The sequence below is a fragment of the Bactrocera neohumeralis genome, chromosome 4 (assembly GCF_024586455.1).
Source record: "Bactrocera neohumeralis isolate Rockhampton chromosome 4, APGP_CSIRO_Bneo_wtdbg2-racon-allhic-juicebox.fasta_v2, whole genome shotgun sequence".
In the NCBI taxonomy this organism is placed as follows: domain Eukaryota; kingdom Metazoa; phylum Arthropoda; class Insecta; order Diptera; family Tephritidae; genus Bactrocera; species Bactrocera neohumeralis.
Window position 1 is genome coordinate 7,698,670 of NC_065921.1, and position 16,885 is coordinate 7,715,554.

The 16,885-nt window shown below is 37.6% G+C and overlaps 1 protein-coding gene across 2 annotated transcripts; it reads left to right on the forward strand.

Annotated features, from left to right (window-relative positions):
* The first annotated feature begins 258 nt into the window (after positions 1-258).
* Positions 259-16,482, forward strand: LOC126756877 (activating transcription factor 7-interacting protein 1). 2 transcript variants are annotated; one of them, XM_050470361.1, is made up of 4 exons: positions 259-493; positions 10,838-11,027; positions 11,858-14,828; positions 14,924-16,482. In XM_050470361.1, the coding sequence occupies exons 2-4, from the start codon at positions 10,889-10,891 to the stop codon at positions 15,786-15,788; spliced, it is 3,975 nt and encodes a 1,324-aa protein (XP_050326318.1). In that variant the 5' UTR covers positions 259-493; positions 10,838-10,888; the 3' UTR covers positions 15,789-16,482. The 2 variants fall into 2 exon arrangements, with proteins under 2 accessions (XP_050326318.1, XP_050326319.1); XM_050470362.1 differs by lacking the exon at positions 259-493 and adding an exon at positions 10,031-10,208.
* The last annotated feature ends 403 nt before the right edge of the window (positions 16,483-16,885 follow it).

Here is a 16,885-nt window from a genome sequence, read left to right on the forward strand (position 1 = left end):
TGCATTTTTTAAACGTTTTTATGAATGGTTTGTGGTTTGCAATATGAGTTTTAACTGGATTTTTGTTTTGTGAGTCAAAAAAGTCTTGACTGCTTTGATTCCCTAAAATATCCGCTTAAAATTATTATTAATATTGGGACACTGTTGTTATAATTACGTTTTGACTTTCTTGTGGATTTACAACCCTGCTGGGTGTTCGGTACATTCGCCTGACAGCTGTCATTTGCTTGCCTGTGCTATTAAACAAACCCAGAATTATTGTTGTTTGTGAATGCTAATCAAAAGGTGTGTGATTGCGGACAGTCAAATGTCAGTTGAGGAAAAATTAAATTCGTTTGAAAAATAAACACTTATTGCAAAAAAACCTGCTAATAGTGAAATAACGCAGTAAATAACTTATATCTAATTCATGTGAATTTCTATTGCAAAAACATAACTAAAGTGAGATTGTTATGAATTTTTGGTACATTGGATATAGAATTTTCCCTTCAGAGTGAGTTTGTTTCTATTTTACATTGCTACTATCATCTTGCGTTAATATTTTGGTTGCTATAGTATTTCCGATTTATTAACTAATTATAGCTTCCCGCCTTTAATTTCACTAATATTTAATCGCAAATTATTTTCTTTACATATATAATAGAGTTGCCAAAAATTAACACTTCATTTTTTTATTTACAAAATATTAGAATATTTCTTATTCAGTATTATTTATAGATTTTTAAATAATGTTATTGGTATTGTTATATGAAAATATTGCTTATTATCTAACCCTATAGGATGAAATTATATGATTTATGTGTTGTCAATGATCGTATATCCGGTCTCCTAATAGCTAGGTGGAAATGCTGTTCTTTGCAAAGAAACTGTATATTTTCGCATACGTATTCCTTCTTAAAATGTGAAGTTTGAACAAAACTTGTTATTAACAATAGAATAAAATTGCTTACATTGCGCTACCAACTTGGAATGCCAGAATGCTTGGCAACCCTAATAGAAATGGGGTACATGCCTTGAAGAAAGAATTGCCCTGGCGAAACATCATATGCTGAAAATCGTTTTCATCATTTATTAAGTAGCATAGGCTAACCGATTCTATGGACAAATGTAATATTTATGCCTATAGAAAAACCTTAATTGGTTCGAGAAATCCAAAGCAAACATGGCACACATTAAAATGTTTGCGGGAGATGAAGCGATCAATGAAAATAAGATCCGAAATTTTGACCATTTGCAACTATCAACACATTTGAAAATAGATAGAATGCAACCAGGATAAAATATATAGTAAATACTTATAAGTACGTGATTTACCACGATTACGGAAAACATAACCTCAAAAATTTCTTCAATCGATATTATAGAGGCAGAAAAATAGAAGCAGAGCGAGAAAATGTGAACAAGCTCTATATATGCACAAGCACACATACATATATGCAAATAATGCTATACCAGCAGATATCGAAGAGCACTCCGCGATACATACAGAAATATAGCAAAGAGAAATAAAACCGCTGGCGAAAGATAATGCCGTGCTTAAATCTGAACCGATTTCGATAGTACCGTAAGAATTACGGTTATAAGTATTAGGTTAAGATGGTACTAAGATCGGGTCGAATGGATTAATTTTGGAAAAAAACAATTTGAATATGAAATAAATTTCTGATTTAAAATAAAAGCAATAAATACGCATAGAAAATGCATATACTAACGTATACTACATGCGTTAAGTTAAACAAACTAAATTTACGCTTAATAATTTTCGACCGAAACCAATATGGCTGCCATCGGCGCTCGTGTCGTGACATCGTACATTTTGCTTACATGTGGCGTAACTTTGTATTATGTACTATCAAGAGAAGCCAAGCGACGTATTGGGACAGACATACATTTGCACATTATAAATTTACTTCGTGTATGTAAAACTTTGTAGTAAAATGTCAGGGGTTTTAGTCCAAGACCGAATATCTTAATTTCCGACCATATTACTATATTGATGTACTTATCTGTATAGTCTTTTTTATTATACTTAGAGAATACTAAAACAACTAGTATAGATACATACTTATGTACATAGTATTGTATACTTACTTACATACTTAAAGCAAAAATTGAGGGGCGGGTCGGGGTTATAGGCACATATCCAGTACTTCTAATGATATTTTGCATAAATTACATGATACATATTTTGATATTGTTTTTAGAGTATGTATTCGCATACATATTTTCAAGACGTGTTTATGTCTATATTTGCAAACTGACATGAATTGTCTCTGATATCCAAAAATTCGGACAATGCTCATTCCGAAAGTAGAAGATGAACTCCTCAAACATTAAATATCTACACATTAAATACTTAAATATATGCATATTCATAGTGATTTTAATATTATTTTTATTTTGCCGTCAACCCAACATTCGGCTGCTCTTATATGCTTGCTTTATTCGCGTTCGGTTTTTTCCATACATTTTCGCTAAACGGGGAAACGACGAGTCGTTAACCAAAAAGCGACTCTGTCATATTGTTATTTGTTGGTTAAACTACTGTGATTTTTATTAGTAGCTCAAATGCAACTAACTTTTACATGTAATATATTCCATATATCGGGTATGCATATCGGGTTATTTCCTTTTTTTAAAATCCGTTGGATATAATTCCCTCTGAAAAATTTCTATACGCGTGTCTACACATCTGTACATACATATATATTTATATATATATTTTTCTCATATCATTCCATCGCAGTCATACACATTTGTTGTCACCGATTATTCAGCGTTGTTTTGAGCAGCCAAGAGCCGGTGCTCTTCTTTCTGCTTTTATACGAGTATACCAATGCTTTTCGGATTCTATGGTTGTTTGTGTATATACGCTGCAATCTACCATTCCCGTGATTATTGCTTTGGACTTTGCCTCTTTTCCGTTTTTGGTATATATCTCGGTAATTTAGTTCGACGAAATTTCGTATTTTAACCGACTAACTGAATTACTGCCGAAAAGTTACGTCTTACGACGTATGCTAATGTCCTTACAAATAAATTATAATTTTTGTTTTTATGAAATTCAATATGCTCTCTGTTTTGTTGAAAAATACCATTTTTGTAAAATTATCACCCGAAATTTTTGAACGTATGCGTTCTAATGACATTTATTAACCCACAAAATGCTCGCCGCACACTTTCGCTTACTTGCCTAAGAAGAGTAAGAACGTACACTACGCTTCAATCTGTCAGCTAAGTATGTAGTTCGTCAGCGTTTCTTACGTGTCCCTGAGGTGCTTTGTTATTCGGCTGCTTACCTGAATTTCTAGCATTCAAACTAGAAAAATTTGGAAAAGGTTGCCTTTCTAAAGGTATGAACAAAGATATTACAATATTTGACCCGTCGGTTTTGGTGATTTGCACGTTTTTCGCCATCTTCGTGCATAACCACATTGTAGCCAGGCAGCTGTTTGCGTGCTTATCTGCTTGCTGTTGTCTACTTATCTTTAGCATCTTGCTCTGGAACTCCCTTTGTTACACTTGAAATAATTTTCTACGATTATCCTGGATCAAATTTTCTATCAATCCAAAATTTTTTATAAAATAGATAATAATGATGTCACCTGCTTCTCGAATTCTCTTAATTACTCTCCGATTTTGTGTTCAGTGCTCTCTTACGCTCTGATATGCCTTCAGGTTTTTCGTCTGTTGGTTTGTAACCAACACAACTGTACATACGAGCAGATTTCTTAATATTTCTACAATTGTGCAAAATTTGCGCCCTAGTGAAGAAAATTTCAAAATTTGCGAAAAAATATAGAGTATTTTGGAAATTTCTTCGAACGGAAATGGCTTGAATAGGGTCTGAGTTGGATATCGGTGAGTTATCTTTAGTTACTTTCGAGTACGTGTGCAAGTCGTCACGGTATACATACACAATCGGGTTGGTATTAGGCAAATGCACACATGCACTTATATGCAGGTATATTGTACTCAAACTTATGCAAAAAAAAGAATAAAATAATTATAAGGTGGCAACATCTTTTAATTTTTTTTAATGTTTTTATCACAATTTTTGTGAAACTTGTGGAAAAAAGTATTTATCGAGGTGGCAACATCTTTTTATTATTTTTTTTTTTTAATTTTTTTGAAACTGTTTAAGTGCCAAAAACTTATATGTATTGTAAAAAATTAAAATTAACAAAAACTAACCATTTAATAACCGTTTAAATAGTAAATTACCTAAAATTGTTTAATTAAATAATTTTCTCAATTTTAGTTCATAAAAAATATGTATTAACGCATCTTTGTATGTGCCTCAACTAGTGCTTTGCTTTGCTCTCTTTATTTGCTTGAGCAGACAATTAAATACCGCGCTCTTTGCACGCTCTCGTGCGCTCTTATATATATACATGCACACACACGCATATACACAGGTCATAACGCACAGCTGCCGTGCCCACTGGCGTTGGTCAATAGCGCCGTCAGTTATCGGTCGTAAAGCTATAGCTTCAATACCTTCCAATATCTCTCTTGTTTTAATTGCCTTTTGAGATACAAACATTATTTTTTGAAGTAGTAAACAATAACAACAACAATAAAAAGTACAACTTATATGTAAGTCCATTCATTCATTAACTCGCACGTTGGGTTTGCGTCGTTTCTTCGCATTATTCCCCTTAAAGCTATTGTCGTTTATTGTTTTTGTTTGGCTTGCGCTCCGGCGAACAGGTTTTGCGGCAGAATTCTTACGCAACGAAGCTGGTGATTTTTAAAGTGTCACCCGTATGGAAGTTTCTTTTTCGATTATTTTCTCTAAAATTTTTAATTTCAGTAATTTAGCAATGTTTGGTCCGCCTATTTATAATCACATCTATCGTGGTTCAATGTGGAACCCAATGCAAGCCCACACATACAAACATACAGTTATATTGTAATGTAGAGACAGTTTTCGCTATACACAAGTGATATACGCAATTTTATGATTTGGGTTGGCCTCAGCTGCCTATCAGATACCCAAAACGCGTAGAAAGTATTGCTTACCGTGCGAGAGATACCACATTTTTGTGTATCTACATATTGGCGCATAGTGGTGAGTTAGTTTGTGCGTAAGTGCTACGCTCTCAGTAATGTTGTTCGTCCGTCCTCACCGTTTCCGAGATATTTTTTCGTATTTTATTCAATGTAATATTTATTACTTTTACACTCCGCACTCATGCAAGGGGTATATGAATTCACTTTTTTTAAAGCGTATAGGTTTCAAACTGAAGATTAGGTTCATCCTTATCAACTATCAAGAAGCGTAGGAACTTTTTTATCTAACTTTTCTTTATAAAAATCTGTATGATATATCTATATTACATATTTGTAAATTGCACCCTGGCCACACCTATTTTGTTGTTCCTATCTGTATATATAATATATACACATGTGCGACTACAGTCGTGCATTATTAATTGGCAACGTTGTTGCTATATTAATTATAGATATATGTATATGTGTGTGAACTTTCCTGGTTTGTTGAAATTTTGTATGCGAAATAACCGACTTCTTAGAATGTAAATTTGTCTGCGAATGTTGATCACCAATCATCACATTCTTATCAAGGCCATTGAAGGACAAGAGAACGCTAAGCTCAGAACATCGGCTATAGGAGAGAGAGGGAGAGAAAAAACTTCGAAAGTTTTTCGACAAAAATAACGTTGAATACGTAGACATAATTCGACTGATATTTGGCAGTATGAGTAGTAGCATTCTCTGTGTGGCTTGTGGCGCCGTCCTGTTAGAACCACATATTGTCCAAGTCGATATCATCAAATTCGGGCCAAAAATATTCGGTTATCATTGATCGGTATTCACAGTAACGTGCCGGTCTTATTCATCACGTGAGATTTACGGTCCAATGACGCCGCCGGCCAATGAACCGCACCAAACCGTAATTTTTTTGCAATACAATGGTATTTTATGGAGTACGTGTGACGCATATTTTGCTTATTGACGAAGCCATTCAGCCAGAAATGAGCCTCATCGCTGAAGATGATTTTTCAATGAAAATCATGATCATTTTCAAGTTTTTGCTCAGCCCCATTCACGAACATACGACGATTCTGGTGGTCAAATGGCTTCAGTTGTGGCGCCAATTTGATCTTGTAAGGATATAGGCCCAGATCTTTTCGAAAAATTCGCCACATTGACGTCACGTATGGCGTATGAGATGCCCAACGCTTGAGAACGACGTAAGAGAGACTGATTTGGGTCTTCCTCAATTGATGCGCTAGCGGCAGCAATATTCTCAACACTAGGGGCACTTCTGTGTCTCACTGGCACGGGAACATTTTGTACTGTGCCTATGGATTCAAATTTTTTCACTAGACGCTCAAATGTTGATCTGACAGGACGATTATGCCGACCATAAATTAGACGTAGCACTCTTAAAGTTGAGGCCACTGACTCCGAGTTTCGGTAGTAAATTTTAATAATTTCGACTTCTTGTTGGATCGTATATCTTTCCATGATGAAATGGCAAATCTTACTGAAGAGAAATATGAAAATATAACTTCGCTTGCTGTCCCTATCAGTCTACCTTTGTAGCGGCTTATTTAGCTTCAGCTGTTTTGACTAGATCGTCAACTTGCTTGGAAAAGTTGATATCAAGACGGCTTTCAAGTTCGAAAAGTGTGTGTGGTAGCAGAAAAGTGTGAGAGTATTGCAACTTGAAAGAAATTTCTTGATCGTGTTACGTTCGAGAAAAGTTATTGAACAATCTAAGAATAAATTTTTCAGAACGAAAACTTTTTTATTTGTCTAAGGTGAAAACGGAGTTAACATTTGTATACCCTGAACAGAATATTTTAAATTTGCCACGAAGTAATACTCAGAAATAAACGTCGATACCCTATGAAATATATCTCTGAATGATCAGCATGACGAGCTGAGTCGATTTAGCCTTGTCCGTATGTTTGTCTATATACGCAAACTAGTTCTTCAGTTTTTAAGATATCTGACTGAAATTTTGCACACGATATTTTCTCCCATACAAATCGAACGATTGGTACTTGCATGTAAAACTTTTTCATTTTACGAGATATCTTCGCGAAATTTGGCAAGTCAATAATACAATCTCCGAAGAAATTGTGCAGATCGGATATACCCGAACAATCGGAATCAACATTTGTAAGGAATTTTTTGTATCTGTGAAGTTTTTGTAAGGAAATTTTTGTATCTGTCAAGGGTATTATAGCTTCGGTGCAACCGAAGTTTACGTTTCTTCTTGTTTTAATAGTCTTCAATATAGTATATAGTACTCTGTTCTTACTGTAGTACTATATTTATGCACTCCACTGTTTATGGGTGTTAATGGCTGGAAGTGCGGAATGAGTGTCTACAATGCTTTATGGTGCTGTTATTTCGTACGCAACTATTGAAATACAATGTACTCGTATTGAGATACACACGAACAAACGGCTTTGGCGCTAATGCAGAGATCCTTTGTTAGCTTACTTCTGCTCTTCGGTTTTGTTAGTGTTTCGCTAGCAGCGCTCTCTAAGCTGCAATGCATGCTTTTGAGGTACATAACTGTAAAAATTTCTTTGATGAATAAGAACTGGAATCTTGCCTTGAGCTTGCATTTAGAGGAATTTTTGAACTTTTCTTCAAAGGTAGTTATGGTTAAGTACATATGTATTCATGTGTATAACATGTGTACATATGTATAAGCTAGTCAATACCAATATTAGTTAATTTCTATATTTATACCAAAATTAATCTGATGCCTATTTTTAATTTGATACTTTCGAAAAAATATCTACATTTTAAAATCTTTAATAAAATGTTTCATCATAAATCTTGAATCGATTTTACAAAATCGTCGACCGTATACACATCTACTTCCAACCGATTCGTGTGCATACAATGTTTATACTTTCACCCCCTCTACCTTGGATCCACTCGTCGCCGAACCATTTATTTATATAAGTATGGGTTGGTTTTTCATACGAACGAGCTGCTTCGGCTCTGGTTGTCTTCTATATGCATTTCGACTGGCTCTCCGGGTGCTCGTGCGTTGGCTTTGCTTGTTTGACAACTTTGTAGCTTTTCGGTCTGTGCAAAAATTTTCTACGCTACATGGTTTTCCATAAATTAACATTAAATAAATAAAACAACGATTTTTATAAAAATAACAGCATTTCATTTATTTGGTAGCAGTTTCCTAAGCGAAAATAGTCTGGAAGTAACTGCAAAGCAAAATTATAAAACATTTTTATTTTGGAAAAATAATATTTTGTTTAATTTTAATTATTTGTATTACATTTGGCATATTTTTTTGTTTTTAACTTGACTTTTGACCCTTCATTTAAAATGTCGCCGTAAATCACTACATACTATCTCGCTCACACAACTCCCGCTGCGCTAAGTTCGTTTTCGTTCGTGGCTTGCTGAATGTTTGTTAACTACACACTATGTTTGTCTGTTTGTATGTGCATTGGACTGCTAATACCTACAACTGTAAAGTTACTATTCCGACCATAAATTCTTGAACTATTCCATAGTTTGTAAGCGGTTTTTCTTGATTTCTCAAGTCCGAGCATTTGAAAGGCGCATATGCTTATTGAAAGCTCGTTTGCTAATCTGCTTCATTATCTTCAATAAACTGCCGGTACTTACCTCTTCGTCTTATGGACCCTGTTATAAATCTGTGGCATCTTATGCTTGCTGGTAGTGCCCAAAAGTCGGTTAAAAAGTTTAAATTGTCGCCTAAAGTTAGCGTCCACATGCTGCGGAGGCTTGGTGTAGATCGTATGTGTGTGTATACTTGCGTGTTGGCGTATTTGTGTGTTTTGTTGTTTGAGTGTGTTTGTTGTAGTGCGGCAAATGCATTTGTGCAACATAACGCTACAGCTTAGCCGCAGGTTTGCTGTGCAAATTTTGTGTTGCTGTTGCTGGGCGCCACCGTTGAAGTCAATAATTGTTGTTTTGACGCTGGGTGTCGGGGAACATGCACTTCTATGTGTTTGTGCTGGGAGCTTTAACTAAATCAACCGGGTTTTTATGTACATATGTATATAAATATAGTTTTTTAATATTTACTACAGCTATATACATATATTTCTGAAAAATTTGTTTGAGTGTTAAACAATTTAAACTTTCCTCTACTTTTTTTGTATTTTTTTTAGGTTATATTTTTTACGCTGCTTTTGCTTTCATTTATGCTTTATTTTTTCATTTTCAATATTTTAAAATATTTGCTTTAGATTTTTTAATTAAATGTGACGTTCATTAAATCCTAATTTCTTCCGGCTGAATTAAGTAGAAAGCTTTGTGCTAGTCGAAAAGCTTTATTTTAGTGGTGCTTTGGTGTAAAACAGCTTTCGCGTTGCTGTAGCTGTCATCAGGCGAACTACATTAATTGTGTAATATCGCGAATTTCTCAGACATGAAGTCAATTTTTGCATAGTTTTCCAGCACATGTGTATGTACATACATATGTATATATGCATCAATCTATATTTACCTACATATGTATGTATGTGTATGTTTATATGCAACAATTTAGTATTTTTGACTCCAATATTAATAGTGTTTTGTCTGCGAGTTATCTGCGTACATCCTAAGTCCACCATTTCATTGCCAAACCACTCGTTTCGTCGCGACTAAACGCAGTTGGGATCCACATACGTTCCACATGTTACGCCGTTACTAGCTGCCTACTTTGTGACACTTCTGTATAACTTTGTGCATAACTCATAAATATATGTATGCCGTTATAACATATATTCATCTATACATAAATAAATATTGCTGCCACCTAACCTAAGTATAAACAATCGGTTAAACTCGTAGTACTTCCTAGTTCCCTAGTACAGCGTGCATCTCGTTTTATGGTATTAGTCCACTTCTCGACCTATTTTACATTGATCCGAGAAGCAAAAAGCAAAAACTACCTGGTGCTAGTCGGCATACGAGAAATCGTACGAGCTATCTATCTATCGTGTTCAAGCAAAGACGACAGTTCGTTCAAAATTTTATGCTCGCTACATTTTCAGTTCTTTGTATCACGTGAAATTGTCCGGTTGTGTTTTCGTTTCACTCGTGTCTAGCAGTTGCAAGTTGCGCCTGGGCGTTTGTTGTTGTGTGTTCTTGTATGCCTGTGCATGAGATTGTACGTGAATCACAGCATTAGCAGACAACAGTTTTACGGACTTGAAGCGCAAGTTGTATTCTAAATTGTAAGTCGTCAAAAAATTAAATTTTCGAAATCTATATTTTTGTAAGTATGTACATATGTATATTTATAATTTTTGTATTTTTAAGTTTTTTAGTTTCTTTAAATAGTTTGTTGTTTGTATTAATATTGTCCGCTCATTTTGTTTACATGCTCTCTGCTGCTCTCTCTCCCTCGATAATGCTCTTTTTGGCGTTTACTCTTTTGCGCTCTTTTTTTTTGCATTGTTTGTCGACGTTTCGCGTGTTTCATATAATCACCGTTGATTCTATACATTTGGTCTATGCCGCGTTGTTGTCTTCTATCTGAATTTTATGATTTACCGTCGTTTTGTTTTTGCAATTTTTATTGCACATTTGCTTTCTCGTTCTGTTCTCGTTGTATTCCTTAATTATGGCATGTGGCTTTCACTGTCGGGTTACTGAAGTTACTAAGCCGTAATTTTAACCTAGGCTTAACTCGAAAAACCACTTTTAACTTCGCTTTGATATTTGTCGCTCAGTGAGTTTAGTTGTGTTAATTAAGAAATTATACTTAAAATTTAAACACTGTTGTAATTACTCGAACCTTCTTTAAGCCTATATTCTTATGCCTTCTTCTTATTTAATGTAATTTTATTTTTTCTGCTTTCAGTCAACTTTAATGCATAACTCAGAGTGAATACTCATACCCACAAGCCACAAAATGATGGAAGTTAAGCAGAGCGCACCGACCGACTTTAACAAGCTGGCAACAACGAGTAGTAATGGCAATCCCGATGACTTGGATGTCATGTCAGAATTGGAGACAACAAAACTGAAAAGTGATTTATTGAATACAAACGGTAAATAGAGCGTTGTAATTGCGTTTTAATTGATGGAGCTTTGAGGAAATTGTTGCACAAAACACCTCTTTTGGGGTGGGGTTAATTGCGACTTCTTTAGAAGAAGTGCCAAAGAGATAGAGAAACAAGAAAATTGTACCCACGGCATTCGGGTCTAAGTAACCGGAACGTAGCCGGATTTTTATCGGTGTCAGGACAGTCAGCTCGGCACCTCGAAATTACTTTAGGACTGATTCCTGTCGCTACAACAACAACAGAAACAAAAAAGTGTTAACTTCGGTCGAATCGAATCTATACTATCCTTCAGGGGTGCATTTTTTATAGCATATAAAGTATAAAAAAATATTTGCCTAGATTTCGATCGATTAGTTTGTATGGCAGCTATGTATATACTATAGTGGTCCGTTATAAATAATTTGTAAGGAGATTGTAGAGTTGTATTTAACAATAGTCGGTGCCAAATTTCCTAAAGATACCTTGTGAAATAAAAGAGTTTTCGATACAATGACTTGAGTTTGATCAGTCAGTTTGTATGGCAGCTATGATCTATAGTGGTCCGATATCCGCGGCGCCGACAAATGAGAAGCTTCTTGGAAAGAGCAGAACGTGCCCAAAATTTCAGATCAAGACCTCAAAAACTGAGAGATTATTTTGAGTATATGCAGACGATAGGACATATTTTCTCCGGCGTTTCCTTCTGTGTGTTAAAATCTTCGAGTCCAACTTAATATACCCTGTGCAGGGTCATAGTTTCAATACGTGTTCAACTCCAAGCTCCATCAAATAAATATTTACAGTTATGCATCTTTTTAGCACCTCAATCTTTTTAGATCTGCCACAAAATGGTTTAATCGGTGACGTTTCAAACGGTTTCGCCGATGGCGGCGATGGTCTGGATCTCGATGAACTAATTGATTTAAATGAGGCTGTCAATCCTGAATTGGAAGAGGCGTTGCTGCGTGAAGACGATGATGATGACAGTGGTGCAAATGTAGTTGATAAATTGCTGGCCGAGGTGGTGCCGAAAGCGGCTGCCGTGCTTGATGAAAAAAAGGCTGACAAGGTCGAGGATAGTACAACGCCTGCAACAGCTTGTCTGGATAATACAGGCGACGATCTGGATAAGTTAATTTCGAAAATTAATGATCTCGAAGATTGCATTGAGACATCGTCCTCGGACAAGGATGAGGCAGTGAGCAAAATTGCGGTCACAGCTGAAGCAGCGGAAGCAGAAGTAACAGCAGAAACGTCAAAACAAGTAACAGAGAAGAAGGAAGATGCGGTGAAGGTTGGAAATGCCGAAAAAGGGAGTACGCCGGGTACGAGTGTTGCAAAGCCCGAAGTTAATGATGATAAGGAGAATGTCAAAACATCAAACTCAAATGATGAGAGCATTGAGGATATTGATGGAGAGGAAAATAAAAAAGTGGAGGAACATGCAAATAGTGATAAAGATAGCATAAATGAAGATAATGATAAAATCGAAGAAGTGGAAAAAGAAAAACAAAAAATTAATGCAGAAGATACGTTAGAAAAGGAGCAAACTGAGAGCGACAGCTCAAAGAAAGACTGTAAACAAGTTATTGATGAGATTATAGAAAAAAGCGTCGGCATTACAGCAAAAGAATCAGAATCAAACCAGAAAGTTATAGAAGACACCGAAACGGAAGCTAAAGAATTACAGAAAGTATCAGCGGAAAACAGAAATATTGAAGATAAAGAGTCCATAAAAGCAGATAGCACTAATGCTGAGGCGGACCCAATAGCTATCGAGTTGCAAAGCATTAATGCTAAAAGCAAATCGGGAGAGGCGGACGATTCCGATGATGACGTTATTTTCTTTGTGGGCAAGTCGGAAGCCAAGGAAACGAAGGAAAGCATTGTTGATACAAACAAAAAAGCTGACGGTCCAGCTGTCCAATCAATGGAGGTAGACGACGATGATGATGTTGTGCTATTGCTTGATGATGATGATGAAACGTCGTTGACAGGGGGAAAAAGCACGGACACCACAGAAAAGCCAATCGCTTCTGAAATTGGTAAAAGTGAGAGTGCAACAGACGAAACCAAATCTAAATTAGATACAGACAGTGTTAAGACTGCAACTGAACAAAAAACGGAAAAAGGCGAAAGCGTGGCTGATAAAACAGCGCTACAGTCAGACAACTCGGACAATGCCTGCGACAAGTTCGAAAGTGAAAAATCAGCGCCGACGCCACAAAGGGACGATGAAACAAAATCCAAAACTTCGGAAGCTGTCGATGAGACAAACAGCAATTGTAGTAGCAGCAGCAATTTGTTACAAGAAACACAAACCATAGAGAAAGCCGGTACAGCTGGTAGCACTGGGGACGACGATGGCGATGCAGCGGATGAGCCGGAGAATGAAGAAGATGCCGACGATGCCGAGAGCAGCGGCGCCATAGAATTAGTGGAGGACGATAGTCGTGCCGCTGGCGAAGAGAAGGCAACTGAGCCACCGAACAAACGCTTACGCTTGAGTCTTGAGACTGATGAGAGCTTAAAAGCCGATGAAGAGTCACGTAGCAGCAATAAATCCTCCGATTCTGCACCTAAACTTGATCCGTTTGAGGTAATCAAGATTGCGGAGGACAGTAATGACGGTGAGAATAGTGAAAAGTCATTGGGCGTGTCAACAGCTGTTGCAATAAAGCGAACGCACGACGAGTTAGAACAGAAGAGCGCAGACGAATCAACATCCGATGCGACGGAGGAAGTGGCAAATAAAAAGACTAAAATACACGAGTCTGTTACGATCGAGGAAGCTATAAAAACAGAAACAATGAATGTGCCCGAAAGCGGTGTGGCCACAGATGAAAAGCTTGCAACAGAAAGCAAAGTGGCAAAATCGGGTTTGGCGGATGAAAAAATCGATTTCGGGAAAGTATTGCCTCAACTTCGCGCCATAGCTTCAGACATTCCAATTCCACTCTATCCAGCACCCAAGCTCTTAAACGGCGATGCACCCACGTTAAGTTTAGACTTCTTCAAACGGTTTCGCAAGAACTTCGACAAACTCACCAAAACCGATTTGGAAGAGTTGGTGCTGCAGAAAGTAGTCGAAGCCATCGTGCACAAAAGTGAGTTCGCCGAAATGCGCGAAACTATCGACAAGCAGGAGAAACAAATCACAGCGCATCGAGCAAAAATCGCCGAAATCTCGAAACAGTTTCGTGATTTGGAAATGGTGCACAATCGTGTGTTAAAAGATATCGAAACAAAGAATTCACAATTCATTATGCCCGTCAAAATTACTCGTGCCGTAGGTCTACAAGTCTACGTACCGAACAAGCGCGGCTCAGACGTTGTTCCAACCAATACTCCCACCCATGTGTCCACATCACCACAACGTGGTCAAATGCCACCACCGTCTTCGCCGCCGCGTCAGCCGAGTAGCACGCCTGAAACGCGGTCGGGTAATTCCGCGCTGGCCTCAGCTGCGGTGGCAGCCTCTATGAATGCGCGGCGCGGTTGCGTACAAAAGGTAACACCACAGCGCCCTGTGGATAACGGTATGTCGCCAACACCACGTCCACCCTCATATCGCATAAATCCTGGAGTTTTGCAAACGGCGTTAACACAAGGTTCCCAAACTACAGCTCCTGCGGCGGCGGCGGCGTCGTCGTCACAACAAGCTGCCGGCATGCCTCGTGTATTGAACAAGGGTGTGGCGTCGGGTCAGCAACGGCTAGTGCGCTTCCCTACCAATGAGCAAGTGCGTGCACAACATTTACAACAACAACAACAATACGCAGCGCGCCAGCAGGCGCAAAATAACATGTAAGTATAGTTTTAGTGAATTTTCCTTTACATTTTCCAACTATTACTTATTCTGAGAAAAAATATTAAAAACTGTTTGTTTTATATGTCTACAGACGCAAATTGGCTCCAAAGACCAATGCTGTTGGTCCCTTACCCACGCAGCAGACACAGTTCCGACGTCCGGTCGAAGCGACGGCTGCCTCGCCTAACGCGTCCGTAGATCACTACATGAACCAATTGAACCAAGCCTCGCCCGCAGTGGGCAGTGTGACAATAGCTGCGGCCAAACCGAAGGAGAAAGCTGTCATTGATCTAACCGATGAGGATGAGGTTGCCAGCGCTGCGGCGACAACGACCCCTGTGCAGCGTGGCGTCAACACCAACACACAGATCTTGAATAATAATGCGCGCGCAGTGCCACCGCTAACGCGCATGCCGCATAATTCACAGGTAGCAGTGCGTTCGACAGCGGTGAATGTGCGTCAGCCACCGGCGGCAAAAGCGAACAACAGTGCGCTGATGTCGAATATAACCACGCCGCCCGGCACCAGCATTACGCGTGTACACATAACTCCAGCGAATATGCCAGCAGCCGCACCGGTACGCAAATACAATCACCCTGCGCCACTGCCAAACACACCGCCGCAACCCTACAATCCGGGCTGGAAGCTGCCACCGCCACGCCCCACCATACGCATCAGCAATCTGGAGAACGGCATTGTTATCTCCTGGACCATGGAAGATTCCATGGAGCGTTTTGCCGAGTGCGTCACCTATCAAATTTATGCCTACCAAGAGACATCGGGTCCGCCGGCGGTTGATTCATGGCGCCATGTGGGCGATGTGAAAGCGATGTTACTGCCCATGGCCGTCACGCTGACGCAGTTCCAAGAGGGTCAACGTTACTACTTTGCGGTGCGCGCAGTGGATGAACATAAGCGTCTGGGACCCTTTAGTTTACCCAAAACATGGACTTAAGCATGTGGCTAGGAGTTTTAAATTTGTAGACACGTTAGTTAAGCATAGGGAAATAGAGAGAATCGCTGATTCATATTCGCATGAGTTTTAATTTTTTTTATTTCATTTTATTATTTTATTTTTTAGATCTATTTTTCAGATTAGTTAAGTGTTTTAATTATAGGCCTCACAACCTCATATTTATTGTTTATGAAAGCAGAATTAACCGTTATATGCGAGTATGTAATATAAAAAATATAATTGTAGCTAAGATAAGTTTCTTTTGAACTAAAAGCAAGAACAAAAACAAAAACACAAACTAACCTATACAACAACATCATCACAGTCAGGCGTTTAGAGAATTGCGTTATATACATAAGTTATTGTTTATTTTCCACCCCCAATGATAATGTTTCGGCGAATTTCAAACCCCCAATAAATAGAATATATATGTATGGTATGTAGTCTAGAGCTAACGAATTACTCGTAATTCTAAAATTAGGTCTCAATTAAAACAAATATTAATTAAAATTGAAATATTGGCATATTTGAGTATATTAATTGCAGCATATGTTTAACATAAGTATTTTTAATCGATATTAATATAAATATTATACCTAATGACATAGTTACATAGTTCAGCAGAAAAAGCAAGATATTGAAATTACACTCAAAATAACACAAAACAAGCGAATAAATTTATTTAATTAATGTATGAATGCATTTCATTCTTAATTGCATATTTTTGGAATGTATGTTGCTGTTGTTGTAGCGCGTACCTTCGCCCAATCTGAAGAGAGTTAGATTATCGACATAACAGCCCTTGACCGGTTAAAATCCGTGTAAATTCCGATTATTCTGAAAATTGTGCATTATTTGTACATTAACACTTGAAAGTTCGGAACTACTCTTTGTTCCAAACCATAAAGAATGTCCTTGAACCGCGAAAAAAAGAAAGAGTCAAACTTCCCTTTTTTCTTAATTTATTATATTCCCATTATTTTCAATAAGTGCGAATATTCGATCCGAAATTGAATTGGTGTAATGAGAAAGAATTTCTGGGGTTAATAAAGCCAATGTATTCCAAACGGCTGTTTTTTCCTCAGAAATCGTATTAA